Genomic DNA, 25623 nt, shown 5'->3' with positions numbered 1-25623 from the left:
ATAATGGCAAGATCCATTTCCAAAAACAACGTTTAACACTAACTCCCAAAGACAAAGGTATGTAAGAAATTATACAAATAAAAAATAAAGCCGGTAACACACAAGAGAGAAGCGGTCATCAGTTTTCAATGATGCCGAGCAGACAATGGATATTCCAGGCGTGAATTCCATATCAAAGTTCAAATTCGTAGTCCGTGAATGAGTTCCATGTCAAATAAGTATCTCAGTCGCGCTTTGATTGCAACTGTTCATAAAGGCATCATGCTGATGTAATGAGCATGGCTACCTTTACGGCCCCTAGCCCCAGGTTAAGCGGTATTAGATACAGTTTAAAAATGACGAGCTTTACAGACCTTAACCGAACTGATTGTGATTCAAAAGTAACGGACGATCACGTCTTTCCCGTGAATATGTAAAGATCCCATTCTACAAGAGGCGCCATCTATGATGTTACACATGACATACAAGATAGACGGTTACACTGGGCAACCAGCGTCATCTATGTTGTTAAATACCATGTACGTAATAGATATGTACATAGGGATAACAGCACCGTCTATGTGGTTGATCACAATGCAGATCACCAGAGATTCTGAACGCTCTGTCCATACCTGCCAACGAGAGTGTTATACTCATCGTAACATTTGAGAAACTTAGAATGAATGCGTTTGATGGAGTATCCTTGGCAAACTAGTTTTTGAATTAGCAACTTGTGACGCAGATTAAAGTCATCACAATCAACGCAAGGTCTGACAAATGCTACAAGGCGAGATATGTATACGCAATATGCAGGACCCTTTGGTATATTGTTATCTAAATAAGGATAATTTACATTATCAAAGTTGAAATTATCCCTTTTGTTGTAAAGGCGGCGTGAAAGTAGACCTTGTTCGTCTTTGTACAGATATAGATCCAAATAAGATGTACCATCAGGGCTATCTGTTGTCTCCTTTAAATCCAATGAAGGCGGATAGATTTCCTTCACTGCTTCAGCAATATGGGGGTTATTTAATGCCAGTAGATCATCAATATACCGCATGGTAAATGAAAAGGGTCGAGCTTTAAAGATATTACTTTTAAGTAATTTCTGCATACAGTCGTATTCATATGATAACGGATATAGGTCTGCCAAAAGAGGCGCTCAACTGTTACCCATTGGAATACCTATGCACTGTTGGTAAATGGTATCCCCGAATTTCACATAGATGTTATTAATGAGAAATTCAAGTAATTCAATAAATAATGTAACATCCCGTGAGTGGTAACCTTTATGAATAGTTTAAACTAAAGAAAGCCCTATTGCTTTTGACGTTAATGTAACGGTGACCTGTTTTAGTAAATACCGAGACAATTAACGACGATATTTTTTCAATAAGATCTTTGTGAGGAATCGTAGTATAGAGAGTAGAGAAATCCCACGTGGATACGTCTTTGTACGGTATATGCATATGAGCATCAAGTTCTTCTGTAAGGCGTTTGGAGTTGTTAAGAATCCACATGCAGTTGACACCTGAATTTTTTGTTATGGCACAACAATACTTATTCCAAAATGACTTTACTTCTTGTAACGCTCTCGTAAGTAGGGTTGACAAGAGTTTGGTGGTACGACTTCTTGAATCCGCAACAAATCGAGCCTTGTATGGGGATTTATGCATTTTAGGAATCCGGTAAAGTTGTGGTATTTCTGTATGACGGGTAGGTATATTGATGTGCCTTTCTTTAAGAAAGGTTTTGTTTGTTAAATAGTTCCTCCAGAGTACACGTTGTAGCAGAATACATAGATGTTGTTGTAGATGTACATAGCGTTTGAACAAGAATTTGACATTAATTCTTGCAAATAAAGATGACATTATTAGGAGCCTTGTCTGCTACAGTGATTATAAATGTACTATGAAGGTCAGCGAGTGTTTCTTGCACAGTGGGATAATTCAGAACCTGTTTAACTTAATAATATTAAGGTCACCAGTCAGGACATGTTTACATTTGTCGTAGGTAAAAACTGAGGATTCACAATCACAGTTATAACCGCCAGAAGTATACGTCGCCATTTCGAACTGCTTGATGGCCTGGGAATAATTGAAAATTTTGGAAGCGATAGGCTATTTATATTCATAGGATATGCAAGGTGGCTCTTGGATATTAAAATAGTTAGGCACAACACTACGAACATCAGGTTCATTAAAAATGCGTGGTAGGTGAATTAAATCAAGGCCACTGTCTAAATCAAGGCCCATGATACTGCTTGTGGTCCTGATAACGTATATTATAAGTTTCTGAATCTATTTACCACCTGAGCCACTGGAGACTCTCTTGGACTTGCTTAATGATATTTGGATAACTGGTAATTTTCCACCATCATGGAGGGAGGCGTGTATTATCCCGGTTCCCAAACCGGGTAAGGATCATACTGATCCAAATAATTACCGTCCCATAGCTCTAACCAGCTGTGTCTTTAAGACTATGGAATGGATGATCATCGACAGACTTGTTTGGTTTCTTGAAACCAACAAACTTTTATCTAATATTCAATATGGTTTTCGTCAAGGTCGATCTACTTTAGATCACCTTGTTCGATTCAAAACTTTTATTCGTGATGGTTTTGTTAATAATGAACATGTGTGGATATTTTTCGATCTTGAAAAGGCCTACGACACCACATGAAAATATGGTATTTTAAAAGACGGATATGGGATTAAAAGGTCGCTTACCTTTATTTATATCTTAATTTTTATCTGATCGTCAGTTTAAGGTAAGGGTTTGGTCCACTCTTTCTGACTCTGCAGGAAATGGGTGTACCCCAGGGCAGCATTCTATCACCAACTCTGTTCAGCATAAAAATAAATAGCCTAGCAAAAACATTAACATCTGGAACAGATGGTTCTTTATACGTGGATGATTTCATTATATGCTACCGAGCTAAAAATATGAATAACATCGAACGTCAGTAGCAGCTTTGTCTCAATAAGATCGTGAAATGGGCAACTAAAATTGTTTTAGATTTTCAACGTCTAAAACCGTCGGAATGCATTTTTGTAACAAACGGAAACTTCATCTTGACCCCGAGCTTAATTTTTGCGGTGAACAGGTTAAAATTGTTGGAGTAACAAAATTTTTAGATATAATATTTGATAGTAAGCTATCTTTTACATCTCATATAAAAATGCTTAAAGCTAAATGTACAAAGGCTCGCGATATAATTAAGGTCGTATCTAGCACCGGTTGGGGTGCTGACCTATCTGTTTTACTTAATTTACATCGTTCTTTTCTTCATCTTGACCCCGAGCTTAATTTTTGCGGTGAACAGGTTAAAATTGTTGGAGTAACAAAATTTTTAGATATAATATTTGATAGTAAGCTATCTTTTACATCTCATATAAAAATGCTTAAAGCTAAATGTACAAAGGCTCGCGATATAATTAAGGTCGTATCTAGCACCGGTTGGGGTGCTGACCTATCTGTTTTACTTAATTTACATCGTTCTCTGGTGAGGTCTAAATTGGACTATGGATCCATCATTTACGGTTCCGCTAGGAAGTCGTACATTAAAAGGTTGGATTCTGTTCATCACCAAGGTTTAAGGCTCAGCCTTGGTGCTTTTAGAACCTTTTAGAACAGTACAGAGTTTATACGTGGAGGCTAATGAGCCTTCTTTATATAACCGACGTATTAAACTGAGCCTTCAATATGCTACAAAGCTTAAAGCTTATCCAACAAACCCTGCCTACGACTGTGTTTTCAATCCATCTTATGTAGATAAATTTAATGAATGTCCTAACAAGAACCCTCCGTTTGGTATTGTATACGGGACCATATGGGAAGCTAACATCAAACTGGAGGATATAGTTCCGGTGTCTTTTCCGGAGACTCCTCCCTGGCACCTTCCACACCCTAAACTAATATTTGATGTACGTAAATATAATAAATCAATTACAAGTCCTCTTATAATTCAGCAAAGTTTTGCTGAAATCAAGGCTAATTATATGGATTATAAATTTATATATACTGACGGCTCAAAGGATAGGGACAGGGTTGCGGCTGCGGCTGTCTTGGAACAGCGGGTCACTTCTCTTCGTCTTCCACCTTCATCTTCAATCTTCTCCCGGCCGTAAGTGGGAAGGTCTGCCAGCAACCTGCGGATGGTCGTGGGTTTCCCCCCGGGCTGTGCCCGGTTTCCACCCACCATAATGCTGGCCGCCGTCGTATAAGTGAAATATTCTTGAGTACGGCGTAAAACACCAATCAAAAAAAAAAAAAAAAAAAAAAAAAAAATCAATCTTCTCTGCAGACGCCAGGGCTATACCCCTCACCTTATCATATGTGGGCATGCCCAGAGGGCAGTGATATGCAGCCACTCGCTGTCTTGCCTTCTGGCAATTCAAAATAATAATTTTAAAAATCCATTGATACTTGAGATAATAGCCAAACATAGAAAACTAATTAAAAGAGGTAAAGATATTATATTCTGTTGGAAACCAAGTCACATTGGTATCCATGGAAACACAGTCGTGGACAGGGAAGCGAAAGCTGCCCTGTATAAACCTGTATTTCGGGTTAAAACCCTGTATACTGGCATAAAGTCTAATATTCTTAAATATATTCGTCGCCTTTGGCAGGGTCTTGCAGGCTTATAATAAACTGCATGCAACTCATCCTGTCATTGGCTACAATGCCTAAACTTGTGAAATGTCTCCAAGAGACCAAGTAGTTTTAACGAGGTGTCGTATTGGGCATTCTCATCTGACACACAATTTCATACTAGATGGGAGCAGTGCTCCCGAGTGTGTTGGATGTGACGCCCAATATGGCATCAAACATATCTTGGTTGACTGTGTAGACTTTGCCCATGTTCGGCAGAGATTCTACACGGTCAGCTCTATAGATGATTTGTTTGACAGCATCGCTGGCGATCCACTTCGGGTAACATATCCTGTTAAACTGCAGAGTTCTGCACTCCTTGTAACTATCTGTATAAAAATAGATTAACCAGCGTTATAAGTTACAAGTGTTCAACTTAGTGGGATATGTGTCATAATTGTCCCTCTATGATTTCTTGAAAGTGTATAGCCAAATGTCAAACAAGTATTTTGTTTATTTATTTTATTTATTTGTTTGATTGGTGTATTACGCCGTACTGAAGAATATTTCATTTATACGACGACGGCCAGCATTATGGTGGGAGGAAATGGATGGAAACCTACGACCATCCGCAGGTTGCTGCCAGACCTTCCCACGTACGGGTAGCCAGCATGAGCTGCACTTGAACTCAGAGAGACCGCATTGGTGAGAAGCTCTTATGTCATTACGCTGCGCTAGCGAGCTAACCAATTGAGCCACGGAGGTATGCACATGTACACGTTTCCTCTTTTGGATACGCGTGTGCTTACTGATTAGGAAACATGTCATTGTTACCTTGAAAAAGAAACACAAGGCATACTTAGACAGTGCTAACTGTTTAGGAAACTATGCATTTCCCCCAGGTTATGCTTCATTTTGATCATCCATGACTTGGCCTAACATAGTCTAACACTAGTGCCACTATGTCCTCTAAACTGGGTGATAATCGAAGGACTTTGTGTTCGAAACCTGTATGTTTTAAATAAAAACGTTGGCATGCTTTAACTGCGGAACTAACAGTATTCGTTCGAGTATAGATGTCCACATATCCATAGCGCAAGTTAAGATAGCTAAATTATCATAGGTTCATACACCTGTTTCGACTTTAGCTTGTGAGCCTCTCACCAATGAGATCGCTATTAGATAGTCCAGTTCCAGTTACAGCATTCAGCATACCTTGTACCTATTGTGTACGTCATGCTGACAGCTCATTTCATTTGGGAACATGAGCGTTGAAGAGGAGGTCTGTTTATAGTAAATAGAGACTTCAAAAAAACACTTTTTTCATCTTTACTGTATGTCACAATGATGAGTAAAAAAATTGTTTTCCTGAATCTGCCTTGAAAAAGAATTTTTTTCTCTTTAATGATAACTATCTATTAAATTGACTTTTTAAACAATTATCTTTTCGCGTGTCCTTTCCACGATTCCGTAAAAAAAGCTCAAAATGATCGGGGAAAAGGTTGAAGTATTGACCATGATCACAACACTGGCCTGTGGTCTTCAGACCAAATTGTGGACACAGTGAGATTTATACCGACATATACCTGGCTATGGCAAGCCAAACGTTGCAATAATCAAGAACAAGAAAAATTGTTTATTAAATATGAAAACCATACATGCAATAAAAAATCATGTTTAGTAAAGATAAAATCGTACGTTTTATTAAAATCATGCTGTTGTTTACTATATTAATACATTTGAACAGACTTTTATATGATTTTTCATTTTGAAACGTAAAAATGAATGAAAGACGGAAGATTTAGTGCATTGGTTTGCATGCATGCAGTTGTGAAAATACGCTTTCAGTATCTGGATTCCAACAGCCAATGGACGCCTATCACATGAGTTTCTTTCTTTATTTATTTAATTGAAGTTCTAAGCCGTACTCAGCATTATAGTGGAAGGAAACCCGGGGAAGAACCCGGGGGGAGTTCACAACCATCCGCAAGTTGCTTAAATACCTTCCCACGCACAACTGTAGGGGAAGACACGATGAGCTAGAATTGAACTCACAGCGATCGTTTTGTTGATATGAGGGAATCTTATATATTATACAAGTTTTAAATGTAGAGCTACAAAATCAGTCTACAGGGGGTTTGTATGTCTGTTGTAGACACGAGTGAAATTCAACAGAATTTCTTTCTCGAAGTACATGTGCACTCAGTCTAACGATAGTTCTATTCAGCATTCCTCAGCTAACATATCTATTAGGAAACATGTTGTGCTCTTGGCGAGCGTTTTAGTGTGGGTGACACAGGTATTCCATTGTTGTCGTGTGGTAACACACATAGTTCATTGTTGTCGTGTGGTAACACACATAGTCCTTTGTTGTCGTGTGGTAACACACATAGTCCATTGTTGTCGCGTGGTTACACACATAGTCCATTGTTGTCGTGTGGTAACACACATAGTCCATTGTTGTCGTGTGGTAACACACATAGTCCATTGTTGTCGTGTGGTAACACACATAATCCTTTGTTGTCGTGTGGTAACACACATAGTCCATTGTTGTCGCGTGGTTACACACATAGTCCATTGTTGTCGTGTGGTAACACACATAGTCCTTTGTTGTCGTGTGGTAACACACATAGTCCATTGCTGTCTTGTGGGGACACAAATAGTACATTTTTGTCTTGTGGGGACACAAAGTGTCCATTGCTGTCTTGTGGGGACACAGACTGTCCGTTGTTGTCTTGTGGGGACACAGGCAGTCCATTGCTGTCTGGTAGGGACACAAAGAGTCCATTGCTGTCTTGTGGGGAGACAGACTGTCCGTTGTTGTCTTGTGGGGACACAGACGGTCCATTGCTGTCTTGTGGGGACACAAATAGTACATTGCTGTCGCGTTATTACACATATAGTATATTGTTGTCGTGTGGTTACACATATAGGCCATTGTTGTCGTGTGGGGACACAGTTAGTACAATGGTGTCGCCTGGTGACATATAGTCCATTATTGTCGCGTGGTTACACAGATAGTCTATTGTTGTCGCGTGGTTACACAGACAGTACATTGTTGGCTTGTGGGCACTCAGATGGTACATTGCTGTCTTGTTGGGACACAGATATTCCATTGTTGTCATGTGGTTACATAGATAGTACATTGTTGCGGCGTGGGTACACAGGTATGTAGTTACCAAGTGAACTTCCACCTTGTGGTTAGAGAACTAGTGGATTTTTGCCATGTAGCTACACAGACAGTGCATTGTTGTCGCCTGGTAACACAGATAGTGCGTTGTTGCAATGTGGTTACGCTGATGGTACATTGTTATCATAGGGCTACACAAATGGTACATTGTTGTCAAATGATTACACAGATAATACATTGTTGTCGTGTGGTTACACAGGTAGTACATTATTGTCATGTGGCTACACGGCTAGTGTATTGTTGTCGAGTGATTACACAGATAGTGTATTGTCGTCGAGTGGTTATGCAGATAGTGTGTTGTTGTCGCGTGGTTAGACAGATAGTGTATTGTTGTCGAGTGGTTACACAGAAAGTGTCATGTTGTCGAGTGGTTACACAGATGGTGTTATGTTGTCGAATGGTTACACAGATAAAGTAACCTTGTCGAGTGGGACTTGATTCCGAAATGCCCCAGATTCTGAGAGATAATAAGGCCTTATGGCTAAACTACGTGTACCTGAAATTGAGCCTTCTTACGCTGCTGCGGGCCTCCGTGGCACAGTTGATCACTGAGTAATGACCCAGGAGCCTCTCACCAATACGGTCGCTGTGAGTTCAGCTCATGCTGGCTTCCTCTCCGGCCGTACATCTTCCAGCAACCTGCGGATGGTTGTAGGTTTCCGCCGGGCTCTTCCCCATTTCCTCCCACCACAATGCTGGCCACCGTCGTATAAGTGAAATATTCCTGAGTACGGCGTAAAGCACCAATCAAATAAAAAGTAAATAAATAAATCTCACATATGAGACCATATTCTACCTCCATGATGAGACTGGTACACACAGTCATCAGTGGCAATCAGTAGCACATGTCATACAGTGTCACTGGCGTTTTACACGCATGTATATATGCTCCTATATATATATACAGATTGTATGCCCTTCTCTGCTTCAGATGTTTTCTCTGTCTGCTGGAGTCAACACCTGGATATCAGTGTAACTGTGGCCCAGTCCTGGCTAGAGCACGGGCTACAGCAGGGAAGTCTGTACAGTCAACCATACCCAATTCCTGTTTACTAAAGTTTCTTTCATAAGTGCCCACAACAAACTGTTTGCGCCATGGATGTGAAAGTGGACATGGAGCCAAGAGCTGATGCTGATAGTAAAATGCTTAACGGCCACGGTGATGCTTCGGAGGATGATGACCAGTACTCTGTATGTCCGAAAGTATCGCGTACCAGCCCACGTGACACCGAGATGGCCGGCGAAGGTGACACAGACACCGGGGCTGAAACCAAGTGTTCGGCTTGCTTCAGACGCACAGAGAAAGTGTACGACCGTCTACGCTCAGCTCTTGTCCGCCACAAGCCGCTATTGTTCAGAGGCGTTATGATAGTCTTCGCACTACTGTGGGTGGTTTACCTCATATTCGCAATTATCATTCGGCGGGATAAGGCCGTACCCATCTTGATATTGTCCATATGCGTGCTCCTGGTGTTCGGCTGGAAACAGTTTAGAAGACTGGTGGGTGATAAGATTGTAAGGGAACTTAAAGCTCACTGTGTGTGTGAGGACAGGACGAAACTGTGGGTAAAGAGGTAAGTACATCATCATCATCTTTGCCATCACCTTATCGTCAGTGTGTTACGTTGTAGCCAATAGCATTATCATTCTCTGCAACGCCAGTATCATCAAGTTATAGCCAATAACATTATCATCCACCTCGTCGTCAATATCATCTTCATCGTAGTTTCAAAAAATTGCCATAGTTGAGATATTAATTATCGTAATTATCGTCATCATTAGTGTCATTAACATTATCGTCCTTCTCATATATCATCTTCATTCATCGTCATTATCGTAATTATCGTCATTATCAATGTCGGTAACATTATTGCTGAACACGATATGTTTTAGTTGTATTTTGGAACTGGGACTGGAACTTATGTGAAAATTGTAGGCTTACTGTCACTGAGACCTTGGTGACAGCGCTCAGTGGTGCTTGTGTAGAGATATTCTATACAGATGTGATGTTATTGCGACAGATATGAATAACTGCGGGCTTACATCATATCTCAAAAGTTAATCGGTATCTTGCCAAAGGTCCGTGGTTTACCTCCAGCACTCCGGTATGCAGTCAGAGTATAACATTTTGTCACACGGCGTTATTCGCTAGGTGAATATATAGATATGGACGCTGATGTTAAGGCCTTCGGTCAATTATATAACCGCTTACCAGGTGGATGACCCTGATCAAACACCTCAAGCTCAGGTGATAACCTTTACTTAAACACCTCAAGCTCACACAGTGAAGTTATAGATATGAACGCTCATGTCACATGTAGAAAGCGTGTCATCAGAGATAAACATGATCTGTGTTACCAATTAAGAGACATTTAGGTGACATCAACATGACATTACCAGCGGCATGGCATTTAGGTGGTATCAACACGACATTAACAGTGACGTAGCATTTAGTTGACATCAACATGACATTGCCAGTGACGAGGCATTTAGGTGACATCAACACGACATTACCAGAGACATTTGGGTGACATCAACATGACATTGCCAGTGGCGTGGCATTTAGGTGACATTAATATGACATATTAATGTCTCGTCACTGGTAATACCATGTTGATGTCACCTGAATGTCTGACGAGGCATTTAGGTGACATCAACACGACATTACCAGAGACATTTGGGTGACATCAACATGACATTACCAGTGACGTGGCATTTAGGTGACATTAATATGACATATTAATGTCACCTAAATGCCACGTCACTGGTAATGTCATGTTGATGTCACCCAAATGTCTCTGGTAATGTCGTGTTGATGTCACCTAATATGACATATTAATGTCACCTAAATGCCACGTCACTGGTAATGTCATGTTGATGTCACCCAAATGTCTCTGGTAATGTCGTGTTGATGTCACCTAAATGCCTCGTCAGACATTCAGGTGACATCAACATGGTATTACCAGTGACGAGACATTTAGGTGACATCAACATGACATGGCCAGTGACATTTAGGAGACATCAACGTAGCATTACCAGTGACAAGACATTTAGGGGACATCAACATGACATTACCAGAGACATTTAGGTGACATCAACATGGCATTACCAGTGACGAGACATTTAGGTGACATCAACATGACATTACCAGTGACATTTAGGTGACACCAACATGGCATTACCAGTGAGGACATTTAGGCGACATCAACATAGCATTACCAGTGACGAGACATTTAGCTGACATCAACATGACATTACCAGTGACATTTACGTGACACCAACATGACATTACCAGAGACATTTAGGTGACATCAACATTGTGTTACCAGGGACGAGACATTTAGGTGACATCAACATGGCATTACCAGTGACGAGACATTTAGGCGACATCAACATGACATTACCAGTGACATTTAAGTGACACCAACATGACATTACCAGAGACATTTAGGTGACATCAACATGGCATTACCAGTGACGAGGCTTTAAGGTGACATCAACATGGCATTATCAGTGATGAGACATTTAGGCGACATCAACATGAAATTACCAGTTACATTTAGGTGACACCAACATGGCATTACCAGTGACATTTAAGTGACACCAACATGGCATTACCAGTGAGGACATTTAGGTGATATCAACCTGACATTACCAGATGCATTTAGGTGTCATTAACATGACATGGCCAGTGACGAGGCTTTTAGGTGATATCAACATGACACCAACAATGACGAAGCGACTCAGTGAAATATTTTTGATTATGGCGAAACACACCAGTCAAAAAAAAAATAAATAACGCCATACTCAAGAATTTTTCACTTTCAGTATATCATGATTTTATGGATGGAAGGAACCGGAGTGCCCGATGTAAACCACTGATCTTTGAGACGTTAATGATGGACTTTGCCGTGTGACGTACAAACATACACACAATATTGGTGGCAGACAAGCAGTGTTTGCTACAGCTACAGCCCCCTGCCGTCATCGCTCCCTCGCGCAGTTGATCAAGGCTCGCTTCCACGCAGAAATTGTAGGTACAAGCGATTGTAAACCCTACAATGCACCGCTTGGACTAAAGAACTGTCTCCAGACCCCACGAACAATGAGGGTGGGAAAATCTACAAAGACCCATGGTCAGTACTGGTAGGACTGTACACACGGCTACATCAGCGCCGTCGGCCGCTTGTTACCTCCAGACCCCACGAACAATGAGGGTGGGAAAGTCTACAAAGACCCATGGTCAGTACTGGTAGGACTGTACACACGGCTACATCAGCCCGTCTGCCGCCTGTTGTCTCCAAACCCCACGAACAATGAGGGTGGGAAAGTCTACAAATTCAAAGCCCAAGGCCGGGATTGAACCCGCATCTCACGTGCTTCGTTGTCAGAAGATCGAAACCCGCAGGGGCCTCGGCTAATTGTCACCGTTAAAATATATGCTATACAGAGAAAGTGTGAATCCGTAATAATCATTATACAGTAGCTGATGACCATGTCTGCATATAAAGGCATCTAGACGATGTTTATTTCTATTGCAGATGCGTTCTGTGCCTCTTAGTTGTCGGCTTACTAATTTTTATTGTCGCAGATACTGGGCGTCACGTGGAAAACATAACCTCACTAGCTGGACTGGTTGTGTTTGTTCTTATTGTGTTTATCACCTCTACCAATCCCTTTAAGGTGAGTTGGTTTAGTTGTTTTTGTGTGTACTGTGTTTATCACCTGTGCTAATCCATTCAAGGTGAGCTGGGCTGGTTGTGTTTGTGTCTACTGTGTATATCACCCCAACCAATAGCTTCAAGGTAAGCTGGTCTTGCTGTGTTTTTGCTTACTGTGTATATCACCCCAACCAGTTTCTGGCCTGGTTGTGTTTGTTCTTATTGTGTTTATAACCAGTGTTAATCCTTTCAAGGTGAGCTGGCCTGGTTGCGTTTGTTCTTATTGTGTTTATAACCAGTGTTAATCCTTTCAAGGTGAGCTGGCCTGGTTGTGTTTGTTCTTATTGTGTTTATCACCAGTGTTAATCCTTTTAAGGTAAGCTGATCTGGTTGTGTTTGTTCTTATTGAGTTTATCACCAGTGTTAATCCTTTCAAGGTGAGCTGGGCTGGTTGTGTTTGTTCTTATTGTGTTTATCACCAGTGTTAATCCTTTCAAGGTGAGATGGCCTGGTTGTTTTTGTTCATATTGTGTTTATCACCAGTGTTAATCCTTTCAAGGTGAGATGGCCTGGTTGTTTTTGTTCATATTGTGTTTATCACCAGTGTTAATCCTTTCAAGGTGAACTGGCCTGGTTGTGTTTGTTCTTATTGTGTTTATCGCCAGTGTTAATCCTTTCAAGGTGAGCTGGGCTGGTTGTGTTTGTGTGTATTGATTCATCACCTGTGTGAATTCCTTCAACGTGAGTTGGGCTAGTACTGTTTGTGTGTATTGTGTGTATCACCTCTACCTATCCCTTCAAGGTATTCACACGCAGTGGCACTAATGTCATCTGTATGCCACAATCTTTTACAACAAAACACGTAAAACTTTTTAAACAAGAAACTGATTAAGATTTGGAGCATTTCTCAAATGACAGATAAAATTTATATGGAAGAAATAAATATAAAAATAAATATGGAGCATTAAGTATAGCAGGTCATCAATTACAAATGTAACTCGCTTATGTGTGTTGACCAGGTTAAATGGCGGCCTGTACTCTGGGGACTGGGCCTTCAGTTTGTTATGGGGCTCATCATACTGAGGTGGGACAAGGGTTATCAGGCCTTCAGCTTTCTGGGGGAGCAAGTCAAAACCTTTCTGGAATATGCTGACGCCGGGTCCAAGTTTGTCTTTGGCCCGGAAACCTATCTGCTACACCCTGTAGCATTCAAGGTAGGTGTATAGCATCCAGAGGATATTTGTTCATTTACTTATTTGATTGATGTTTTACGCCGTACTCGAGAATATTTCACTTATACGACCACGGTTAGGGGGAAACACATGACCATCCGCTGGTTGCTGGCAGACATTCCCACGTACGGCCGGAAAGGAAGCCAATATGAGCTGAACTTGAAGTCACAACTGCACCATTGGTGAGAGGCTCATGGATCATTGCGCCGTGCTGGCACACTAATCATCCCAGCCACGTAGGCCACTCCAACAATTAACTTCGTAGAGTAGATAATAAGAGAGTTTCGAGTGGGAAATGTTGTGTCGTCAAAAATAAAACAGTGTTACTGCCTCATGTGACTTGTAAAATATTTTGGGCAACCTGTGCTGATATTAATTTACCGATCACCTGCCTCTCCGTGTTCCAGAGGAACAAATGACGCCTCCTCCTTTAGAACCTTTTCAAGCCCACAAAGGTTAAGCTTCTTAAATTTCTCTATAATTCGTGTTCTCTAAATTACTTTTTATGACACTTTCTGACGTCCGTGTTATAATATATGTGATTAAATATAGTAGTTTTGACAGGTCACATGATACAGTTTGACTTTTTCTGTCTTTATCGATAAAACGGTTCGCACTCAAAACTCAGACATTTACTTATATTGCATTACATATATCGGATGAGAAAGGAAAAGTAGTAAACCTCTTAAATTCGTATTTATTCAAAATGTTTTAACATAACTATTTGATATTGCACAAATATGATTTCTTGAATTTTACGCACCCTTTTGTGAAAATGTCAACATATTATGTAAAATAGTATTAAAACAGCTACAAATTTCTTTACTGAAAACTAAACTGTTAAGTAGTTAAGCTGGTATTATATTATGCATTCTGAGTCATTGTAGAATAGATTATGTAACTGCGACTTAATACTACGATACTGATAAAACAATACCCCCTTTCACCAAACAAGTATTCTGTTGAAATAGAGTTAATCTGTCTTGTATAACGTTATAAGTCATAATAATAACATAATCTTATCCACCGTCTTACAGAAAGCACGGCATTCTGTTAGTTTAGCAGATCAGTTTTTAGAGTCACAACTGGCCCTATTCGCAAACAATCTTTGCAGAATACAAAAGAGACATTTTACCCAAGCAAATACTACTGTAAGGCCTGTCCTTGTGTTAGAACTGAGAATTACTTACAGAGAAATGAGAAAGTTTTGTTGACTTTTCCAAAGTGGAGAAGTGGCAAACCAACACAGGCATCAAAACGAACCACTAATAGTTACAGAAGTGGACCTTATGAACTATTTTCGTAAGTTTGGCTGCATGTGACGTCACAAGCTTTTCTTGGCTCCAAAGTATCTAAATGTAGACGATTTGAACAGTGCTGTGCGTGCAATAGTGCATCAAACGCCAAGGTTAAAAAAGTTTCACCACCAGAAATATGAACACAATTATTTCAATAAAATTTAATTCTGTCCAATACAATCCTTTTTAAAAAAATTGTACTCCTCAGCCTGTTTGGGATAAGTACTGCCATAACCTTGTCTGTCCGTCTTTGTGTATTGTTCAAACTAGTCGTATTTCGTGGCGTTAAACTAAATTTCATAAAAACTCAACTTCTCTGTAAACGAAGTTAAGACGATGAGAACCAGCGATACTTAAGCTGAGCAAAATTACCAATCGCCCATTTCAAAGGTTTCGGGTGACAATTCCGTTCTATCGGGGGATGGCTTGTTCGCATCTTAGACGCCAAATATGGGGGAAACCCTATTTTTAAAATTTCAGTGTAAGTTGACTAGAAATTAATAAAGGGGCTGTATATTTTAGCACGGTTCCGTAAATGAGAAGTACAAAACTTGGTCAAAGCACTCATGAAAGTTATATGGCCATGAAAGAGATGGTTTCTTACTAATAACCCTCCAAAAATGCACTCTTGATCAAAAACGCCAATTTTTGGATCAAACGAGGAACTGCGTTTTTTAATTTACAGTATGAAAATCAACGTTAACCAAAAAATATCTTTACCAAAACTTTCCTGTGTGTATTTCTATCCGCTGTTAAAGTTTCGTTTTGGTTAACGTTTGTCTTCATATGTAAAAAATAAACTTTATAATGTGATGAGTTTTTTCATACTTTGGCAACTTTAAAATCCGTATATTTGCCACAGTTTCCAGTCATCCTTCATAGCACAGTGAATTAAACAATTCAGTCAGGAGAACAGGGGTTTTTTTTATCTCGAGTTCGAATCTGCGGGGTTTTTTTTCATTGGCAACATACTTTTTGTATGAGTAAAGATGTAGGCTGTATTTCATTAAGTAAGTGTTATCATGAATCATGGATAATCATGACGAATGAATAATTGTTAAGCCATGATATTACGTAATGTGTGGCAACTACAGCGAAATCATACTTGAATCCTGGTTGAGAGCACATGTGGCTCTCTAATTGTCATCAACATCGACATGTTATGAGTTACGGAAGTATAAGGCTGAACATTTGTTATATATGTATTTAATTGATTGGTACATAACTGCGTGATCAAGAATGTTTCAGAAAGCTACATTTGTGGTGCAGTGATCTTCCCCATTCTACACTGTCTAATGCGAAAAAAGATATTTCAGTGTGACTGCAACAGGCTAACAGTTTTTAGATTTTATGACCTATGCATTGCTTCAGTGTATTCTTGCTGTATAACAGGAAAAGAAAATGCAAAACAGAATTGAAAAAAGAAATTGCATGACGCGTGTATCAGGAGCTGTCACTCAGAGCTATAGTTAGTTTCGCTTCTTGAGGTGCACGGGTTTTTTGCACTGGGGCTGACTCCCCGCTTTACCATACCGGTCCTTTGTATCACGCGTGAGTTTGGTAAAGGTTATTTTATTACGAATGTTGTTTGTATAAGCGGGCTAACGGTCCTCGCGACGTGCCTTTTTGGCCAACTTATGGTTCTTGAAGCCGGATCGAAGTAACTCACAACAAAAGAAGTAATAGTTTGTGACTGACTGAGATTGTATTATCAACGATAAATGGACACTGACAAAAATCCTCTCTCTTCTCATCTGTCTTCTCTCTACTTATTGGCACAAATATTTGGCCTTATACATAACTGGACAACATTCCAGAAAAAGTGTAAAACCAACACTTAGTGACAATCATAATAATTGACGCACAATATTTAATATGTTGATGTCTTTTAAATGACTAAGACTATTCTGATGCTAGATTATATGTAAAAATGGAGCCCCATATTCAAAATTAGACTACAGTTCTAGGAATAACCGCATTATTTTAAGAAAATAAGGCCACACAAGAATCAACGTTCAGAAGACACGCAAGTATTAACCCACCAGAAGATTACCAGTTTTAAATCTCTAAGATGAAAAATAATTTTGGTTAGAAAATCATATACATGCGCTACAAACTTCAACTAACACATCCAGCATAGCAGATATTATTGATCTCAAGAACATTTTACCCCCAAAATAAAATCGCATTGTACACATCTGTTAAGTAGTCTGAAGAATGCGTCATACAAGTTCAAAAATACACAAATACATTGATCTTCACCATACTGGAAAACGAACAAACAAAAGTCAATTAAGATATCTGGAAAATAGTTAACCTAAGATCTCTATCTCAAGATTTAAAATTTGTTAACAACTTGGAGCATGTTTCCAGTTGTAAACCTTCATAATAATTAAGCACGCTGAAAACAAAGCTGGTCAGCTCTTTGTTATATTTAAGTGGTTGTTCTGGTCAAGTTTACACTGGTATGTCAACAACGCTGCTAAACTGTTTATGTTGTTAAAACTGCCATATACGTTCAGAAAATGCTATTTTCTGTTATAAAACGGTGTCAGTGGAATTCCCCTTATCAATATACTCAATATACTGTAGAACTATTCGATCTTTCTTAACCCGAGAAGATCTACATGGCTGTTGAGACTCAGATCCAGGCCTGCTGACCTCGCTAACGAGCTCCTCCGTACCCATATGATCAGCCTGATCAGGTGTGTAGGAAGGCACCTGCTCATTCAGATCAAGGATGTCGTCATATCCAGATGGTGAACAGATTGGATTAGTTGGCGTCTTGCTTGCTACAGTGGAGTGAAACGTAGGGCATGGGGATGAGCGATGTCAAACTTAACGGTTGATTACGTGGAGCGGTGGAAGGCATGAGAATATATTACGGAGTATTTGTCAACACATAAGGATCCTCGTCCAGGTCAGAATCGGATTCAGATCCTGAGTTGACGCACGACTCTGCTGTTCTGGTACTGGAGCGGGTTTGTGGTTTGTTGTACTTGACCGATTCCTCAACTTCCGCAACAACTGGCAAAACCCACAAGGGAGCAACATGTTACGATGAAGGGTCCGACATGTACCCGATTGGCCATCCTCGGACCGAACAAAATATACAGCATCATCGTTAAACTTTTTCTCCATAATTCTCCACAACAGAGATCTGCTCCTCCCACTTATCAGCTAACTTGTGTTTGCAACGCATGTGCAAATTTCTCAGCAGAACACGGTCTCCAGGCTCTAACACAGCTTCTCTGACTGTTACCATGAGCTTGAAGGTTTGCTCTTTCAGAGGCCATTTTATACGCGTGCTGCAATCTGTCCTTCAGGTTTGCGACATACTGAGAATGGGTTTGAACAGAGTGACCGAAAGGTTCAATACCTAAACAGACGTCTACAGGAAGACGAGATTCTCGTTCAAACATCAAGAAAAATGGGGACATACCCGTGGCGTCATGTTTAGCACAGTTATAAACATGCACCAAAGGTTTCACAAATAGTCACCATTGGGGCTTCTGCTGATCGCTTAAAGTCCCCAACATAAATTTATTACGGAGTGTCCGGTTCAACCGTTCACACAGACCATTAACTTGGGGGTGATAAGGACTCGTTCGAGTTTTCTTTATACCCACAATCTTACATAGCTCTGCTATCAAATTTGACTCGAAGTCGCGGCCTTGGTCAGAATGAAGAAATTTAGGGAATCCATAATGGATAAAGAAATTTTCCTAAAATACTTTGGCGACGGTAAGAGCTTTTTGATCTTTCGTAGGATAGGCTTGAGCATATTTTGTGAAATGGTCTGTAACTACAAGGACATTTCTGATGTCTTTATCATCTGGCTCAGCGGCCAAGAAATCTATGCAGACCATTTCCATAGGTTCAGATGATGTAATAGGGTGCAAAGGATCGGCTGCAAATGGTGCCTTTCTCCGTCTGACACATGTACTGCACTTTTTTTCAATATGTTTGGTCATAAAGGGCCAGTAAAATCTAGCCCTGGCCATGTTCGAGGGTGCGCTCATACCCAAGGTGTATGATCGTGTACACCAAATAAGGCCTTCTCTCTCTCCCCCTGTGGAAGAGTCAGCTGCCAGCGTTCATTGTTGTCGTGTTTAGTTACCCGATACAAAATTTCATTTCGATACATTTAAGGCGGAGGCGTTTACGCTCTCGCCGATACGCCCGCACCTCAAGCGCCTCACGTTTGAATTTCTTCCCAGTGGGAAGAGATTTCTTAGACATGAGTACCTTCATCCGGCTAAGGTGTAGCTCTTGGTTTTTGTAAGGTAGTCCAATCAGGACTGCACTGTGACCTGACCAGGCCAAGGTTCCGGCCGTTTGTAAGCATTCACTGCTAATACCAACCTGAAAAACTCAAGGGGAGCAGTTGTCTGATTGTTCCACATTGGCTGTAGTATGTACAGCGTCCGATTTTGAAATTACCTGAATGGTGTCAGAATCGAGACAAGTATCTGCCGCTTGAGATGTACCATTTAACCGTGATAACAAATCTGATATTTTGTCATCTTCTGATGAAGGTTCGTCAGAAAGGGTTTCATGGGGACGGCGTGACAGGCCATCCGTGTCAGCGTTAGCTTTACCCGCACGGTGTTTCAAAGTGAAGTTGCAAGCAGCTAAGGCCACCAACCGTCTGTGGGAGCAAGCGTCTAAATTACCTTTGCTCAGGATGTATGTCAACGGATTGTTGTCAGTGAAAATATGGAAGTCCTTGCCATACAAGTAATCCTTAAATTTCTCAGTAACGGGCCACTTGAGAGCTAAAAATTCAAGCCGATGAGCAGGGTAATGTTTTTTTCTGTCTAGTGAAACCACGAGATGCATAAGCCACAACTTTAAGATGTTCCCAATGCTTTTGATAAAGCGCAGCACCAAGCCTGACTTTACTGGGATCCGTATGGAGTACGAATGGTTTTGACCAGTCAGCATAAGCCAGAATAGATGCTGAACAAAGTACTGACTTGAGCTTGGTGAAGGCAGTCTAATGCTCCATTTCCCATACAAGCATCTCTGGGACATCTGCCTTTCTAGCCCGCTGTCGTTTGGGATTGTATCCCACTGTCAGGGCATTTAAAGGACTTGCTATCTTGGAGAAATCCTTGATGAACCGTCTATAATAGCCTACTGTGCCTAGGAAATTTTAAAGTCGCCAATTGTTTGAGGCCCCGGTCAATCCTTAATGGCAGATACCTTACCTGGGTCTGTCTCGATACCATGTTCTGAAACGATGTGGCCAAGATAGTGAACAGATGTTTGGAATAACTGACATTTATATGATGAAAGTTTCAGCCCAAACTGTCTCAGTCTATCTAACACAATGAAAAAGCGTTTTTCATGTTCTGGGGAATCTGAAAAATTATGATGTCATCTAAATACACTCTTGAAGCTCTTTGAAAGTTAAATTTTCATGCAATGTTTCACCAATCTCTGAAAAGTGGTGCGTTTGTTACCCCCTGTGGTATTCGTTCAATTTCCAAAAGACCAAAGGAGCAAGTGAAGGTCGTATATTGCTCACTTCTTTAGTCATTTCCACTTAATAATAACCAGATTTCAAGTCAAGAACACTAAACCATTTTGCGTCATGTAGAGAACCAAAGGCATCATCTCTCTTTGGGATGGTGTACGCATCTTTGATTGTGCACTGATTCAGTTTTAGATAATCTACAACCATTATCAGATCTTCAGATTTCTTTCGGACAAGTAGAACTGTAAGGGGAAGTAGACCCCGTATTACACCTCCTTGCAATAATTCCTCTAAATGGATTTTTAAGTCTAGATAATCCTTAGGATGCACTCTACGAGACCGCTCTTTAATAGGCGTATCGTCACTGGGACGAATTTTATGCTTTACACCGACAGCATGACCATAATCAAGATCATGTTGAGCAAAGACACCTGTAAGAAATATGACAAAGCAAGCGTAACAAACTTATACAAATGTAAGTCAGACCTTACGGCATCTCAGCAAGTATCATATTCAAATATACTATACCTTTGCCAGGGTACATTTGCAAGCTGTCAAAGTGGCAATTCGTAAAGTTTTGCAGAGGTAATCAACTTTTCAAATGTCTGGTTACATTAAACTGCGCTTAAAATCTGTTCTCTGTCAGGTGTGCCCTGATTTTGTTTTTATGCGTTGTCTCCGTCAGGTTTTGCCGATGATACTGTTTTTATGTCTTTTCTCTGTCAGGTTTGCTTTTAAAATGTTCGTATCTCTTTTCTATGTTAGGTGTATCGTGATAATGTTTTAATGTCTTGTTTTTGTCACCCTTCAACAGTGATACTGCTATTATGCCTCGTCTCTGCCAGGTGATAATGTTTTTTGATCTTACCTCTTTCAGGTTCTACAAGTGATAATGATTTTATAGCTTGCCTCTTGCAGGTTTTGCCGCGATAATATCTGTATATCTTGTCTCTGTCAGGTTTTGCCAGTGGTAGTGTTTTTCAGCGCTGTTAACTCGGCGCTACATTACTGGGGGGTAATACAGTGCGTGGTAGAGACCTTGGCCTGGATTCTCCAGTACACATTGAACACCACGCCCATAGAATCGCTGGCCGGAGCTGCCCATATATTTGTAGGCCAGGTAAGAGAACCGCTGTCTAGGAAAAAGAACTGTTGTCTACGAAAGAGAACCGCTCTCTGGGTAAGAGGGTTGCTCTCTGAGTGAAAGGACCGCTGTCTATAGTCTAATTCTTTTAGCGAGTCGCCTATGTTCGGTTGTCTGTAAAATTCGCCTGTGTTCGGTGGTTGCCTAGGTTGTCAAAAACATTTTTGAAACTTTTTGCGAGAAGATAAAATGTATGTAAAGTGGAGAAAAAAAATTTTGGTGAATAATGTTGACAAGTTACGAAAAAAACTGATTTACTGTTGCAAGGGATGTGAGCAGAGGAAGTAAACAATCGTAGTTCACAAGGTATTTGACATTCTTGTGGAATCAGCGATATATGGATTTGAACCTGTGACCAGATAAACGTTACAGACAACTGAGCCAGCGCTTATTGTACATTTTTTAACATAACCTAATCTTAAATGAATAGTCCGAAACTTTTGCCGGATTAAAAATTCATCAAAAAACAAATTATGGTATTTATTTAGTTATATAATATATTGTTCTACTGTTTTATTCATTAATATAACGTATAATCCTACTGATTTATTCATCTTATATTTTTAAGTAAAACTAAAACTCTTGGCTGGCGCTTCATTTTTAAGGAAAGTTGAAAAATCTTGAGGTTAATCCGAAAATATTTTCGCGGATAACCTGGAAACATTTTCACATTTTTGTTATTAGTTTTACACTGATGAATTACTGGGGGCACCCGTGGCTAGCGCAGCGTAATTACCCAGGAGTCTCTCACCAATGCGGTCGATGTGAGTTCAAGTCCAGCTCATGCTGGCTTCCTCTCCGGCCGTACGTGGGAAGGTGTGCCAGCAACCTGCCGATGGCTGTGGGTTTCCCCCGGGCTGTGCCCGGTTTCCACCCACCATAATGCTGGCCGCCCTCGTATAAGTGAAATGTGCTTGAGTACGGCGTAAAACAGGAATAAAGATAAATAAAGATTAATGACCGCTTTTTGGTTTTGAGCTAATCGCTGCCGCATCATATGTAAATTAACTGAATCTAATTATCATCATTATTTTCATTTTGTTGTCGTTTTCAGTTGGAATCCAGCTTAATGCTGAAACCCTTCCTACCGAAGCTGACCGTGTCAGAACTACACGCAGTCATGACAACCGGATTCGCTACCATTGCAGGCACTGTTGTGGCGGCCTATATCGAGTTTGGAGTGAGTTCCTAAAGAGATATTGATTCAGAATTGTGCTGCTATAGCCGTGAGTGTTATATGTATATAAATTTATATGGTTGTACTGGGCATCTTATCTTCTGGTCCCATTATGGTACATGTTAAAGGCCTAATGTAAAATAAGTTAAGGAATAAACGACAATTTGAAGTTGAAGTGGAAGTTTTACAGTAAGAAGACATGCAAACTAGCAAGAGCTGCGAGATGTCTTGGCAAGTGTTTTCATTAATATCAAGCGCTTAACCCCTTCTGAAGATCTGATCTAAGCTCACTTTTACAAAACTTCGTCAGTCCATTAACGTCGTGGAGTAAACACGACCCGGGCTTTGTAACCTAGCATTCCCATGAAACTACTTTAAGCTCTTCGTGAATAATACTGATTAGATTGACTTCCCCTTGCACTTGTGGGCGGATGTATGTCCGCTCTATGAGGTTTCTATGCTGCACTTGTAGGCGGTTGTATGTCCACTGAATGGGGTTTCTATGCTGTACTTGTAGGCGGTTGTATGTCCGCTCTATGAGGTTTCTATGTTGCACTGGTAGGCGGATGTATGTCCGCTGTATGAGGTTTCTATGTTGCACTTGTAGGCGGATGTATGTCCACTGAATGAGGTTTCTATGCTGCACTTGTAGGCGGATGTATGTCCACTGAATGAGGTTTCTATGCTGCACTTGTAGGCGGATGTATGTCCACTGAATGAGGTTTCTATGCTGCACTTGTAGGCGGATGTATGTCCACTGACTGGGGTTTCTATGCTGTACTTGTAGGCGGTTGTATGTCCGCTCTATGAGGTTTCTATGTTGCACTTGTAGGCGGATGAATGTCCGCTGTATGAGGTTTCTATGCTGCACTTGTAGGCGGATGTATGTCCGCTGTATGAGGTTTCTATGCTGCACTTCTAGGCGGATGTATGTCCGCTGTATGAGGTTTCTATGCTGCACTTGTAGGCGGATGAATGTCCGCTGTATGAGGTTTCTATGCTGCACTTGTAGGCGGATGTATGTCCGCTGTATGAGATTTCTATGCTGCACTTGTAGGCGGATGAATGTCCGCTGTATGAGGTTTCTATGCTGCACTTGTAGGCGGATGTATGTCCGCTGTATGAGGTTTCTATGCTGCACTTGTAGGCGGAAGAATGTCCGCTGTATGAGGTTTCAATGCTGCACTTGTAGGCGGATGTATATCCGCTGTATGACATTTCTATGTTGCACTTGTAGGCGGATGTATGTCCGCTGTATGAGGTTTCTATGCTGCACTTGTAGGCGGATGAATATCCGCTGTATGAGGTTTCTATGCTGCACTTCTAGGCGGATGTATGTCCGCTGTATGAGATTTCTATGCTGCACTTCTAGGCGGATGAATGTCCGCTGTATGAGGTTTCTATGCTGCACTTCTAGGCGGATGTATATCCGCTGTATGAGGTTTCTATGCTGCACTTGTAGGCGGATGTATGTCCGCTCTATGAGGTTTCTATGCTGCACTTGTAGGCGGATGTATGTCCGCTCTATGAGGTTTCTATGTTGCACTTGTAGGCGGATGAATGTCCGCTGTATGAGGTTTCTATGCTGCACTTGTAGGCGGATGAATGTCCGCTGTATGAGGTTTCTATGCTGCACTTCTAGGCGGATGTATATCCGCTGTATGAGGTTTCTATGCTGCACTTGTAGGCGGATGTATGTCCGCTGTATGAGGTTTCTATGCTGCACTTGTAGGCGGATGTATGTCCGCTGTATGAGGTTTCTATGCAGTACTTGTAGGCGGATGAATATCCGCTGTATGAGGTTTCTATGTTGCACTTGTAGGCCGAGGTATGTCCGCTGTATGAGGTTTCTATGCTGCACTTGTAGGCGGATGTATGTCCGCTGTATGAGGTTTCTATGCTGCACTTGTAGGCGGAAGAATGTCCGCTGTATGAGGTTTCAATGCTGCACTTGTAGGCGGATGTATGTCCGCTGTATGAGAATTCTATGTTGCACTTGTAGGCGGATGTATGTCCGCTCTATGAGGTTTCAATGCTACACTTGTAGGCGGATGTATGTCAACTGAATGGAGTTTCTATGCAGTACTTGTAGGCGGATGAATGTCCGCTGTATGAGGTTTCTATGTTGCACTTGTAGGCCGAGGTATGTCCGCTGTATGAGGTTTCTATGCTACATTTGTAGGCGGATGTATGTCCACTGAATGAAGTTTCTATGCTGCACTTGTATGCGGGTTTATCTCGGCTGTATGAGGTTTCTATGCTACACTTGTAGGCGGTTGTATGTCCGCTCTGTGAGGTTTCTATGCTGCACTTGTAGGCGGATGTATGTCCGCTCTATGAGGTTTCTATGCTACACTTGTAGGCGGATGTATATCCGCTGTATGAGGTTTCTATGCTGCACTTGTAGGCGGATGTATGTCAACTGAATGAAGTTTCTATGCTGCACTTGTGGGCGGAATTATGTCCGCTGTATGAGGTTTCTATGCTGCACTTGTAGGCGGATGTATGTCCGCTGTATAAGGTTTCTATGCTGCACTTGTAAGAGGATGTATGTCGACTGTATGAGGTTTCCATGCTGTACTTGTAGGTGGATGTACAATATGTCAGATGGATGACGTGTCTATACTGTACTTGTAGGCAGAAGCCGAGCACCTGTTGGCGGCATCCTTCATGTCCGGCCCAGCAGCGCTTGCGCTCTCCAAACTCAGCTTCCCGGAAACGGAGCAGTCTCAGACCAAATCCAAGAAGGACGTTAAACTTCCCAGAGGGTGAGGCTATCTGACAGCATTTAACATGTAAAATTTTCAGGCGCGCTTGTCTTATATGACTTTACGTGTGCTCTCGGTGGTTTCTGTTATCTGTGA

The 25623-nt window shown here is 41.0% G+C and overlaps 1 protein-coding gene across 1 annotated transcript in view; it reads left to right on the top strand.

The window, feature by feature from the left end:
- Positions 1–25623, top strand: part of LOC135465837 (sodium/nucleoside cotransporter 2-like) — a 43737-nt gene that overhangs the window by 5411 nt on the left and 12703 nt on the right. The window contains exons 2-7 of the mRNA XM_064743194.1: positions 8697–9339; positions 12307–12448; positions 13446–13640; positions 21397–21558; positions 22637–22762; positions 25397–25527. Of these exons, the coding sequence (XP_064599264.1) occupies positions 8861–9339; positions 12307–12448; positions 13446–13640; positions 21397–21558; positions 22637–22762; positions 25397–25527 (1235 nt within the window). The 5' untranslated portion in view covers positions 8697–8860. The remainder of the gene's footprint in view (positions 1–8696; positions 9340–12306; positions 12449–13445; positions 13641–21396; positions 21559–22636; positions 22763–25396; positions 25528–25623) is intronic.

This window comes from Liolophura sinensis, chromosome 5, assembly GCF_032854445.1.
Source record: "Liolophura sinensis isolate JHLJ2023 chromosome 5, CUHK_Ljap_v2, whole genome shotgun sequence".
NCBI lineage: Eukaryota > Metazoa > Mollusca > Polyplacophora > Chitonida > Chitonidae > Liolophura > Liolophura sinensis.
This window is presented reverse-complemented; position numbering and strand designations above follow the sequence as displayed.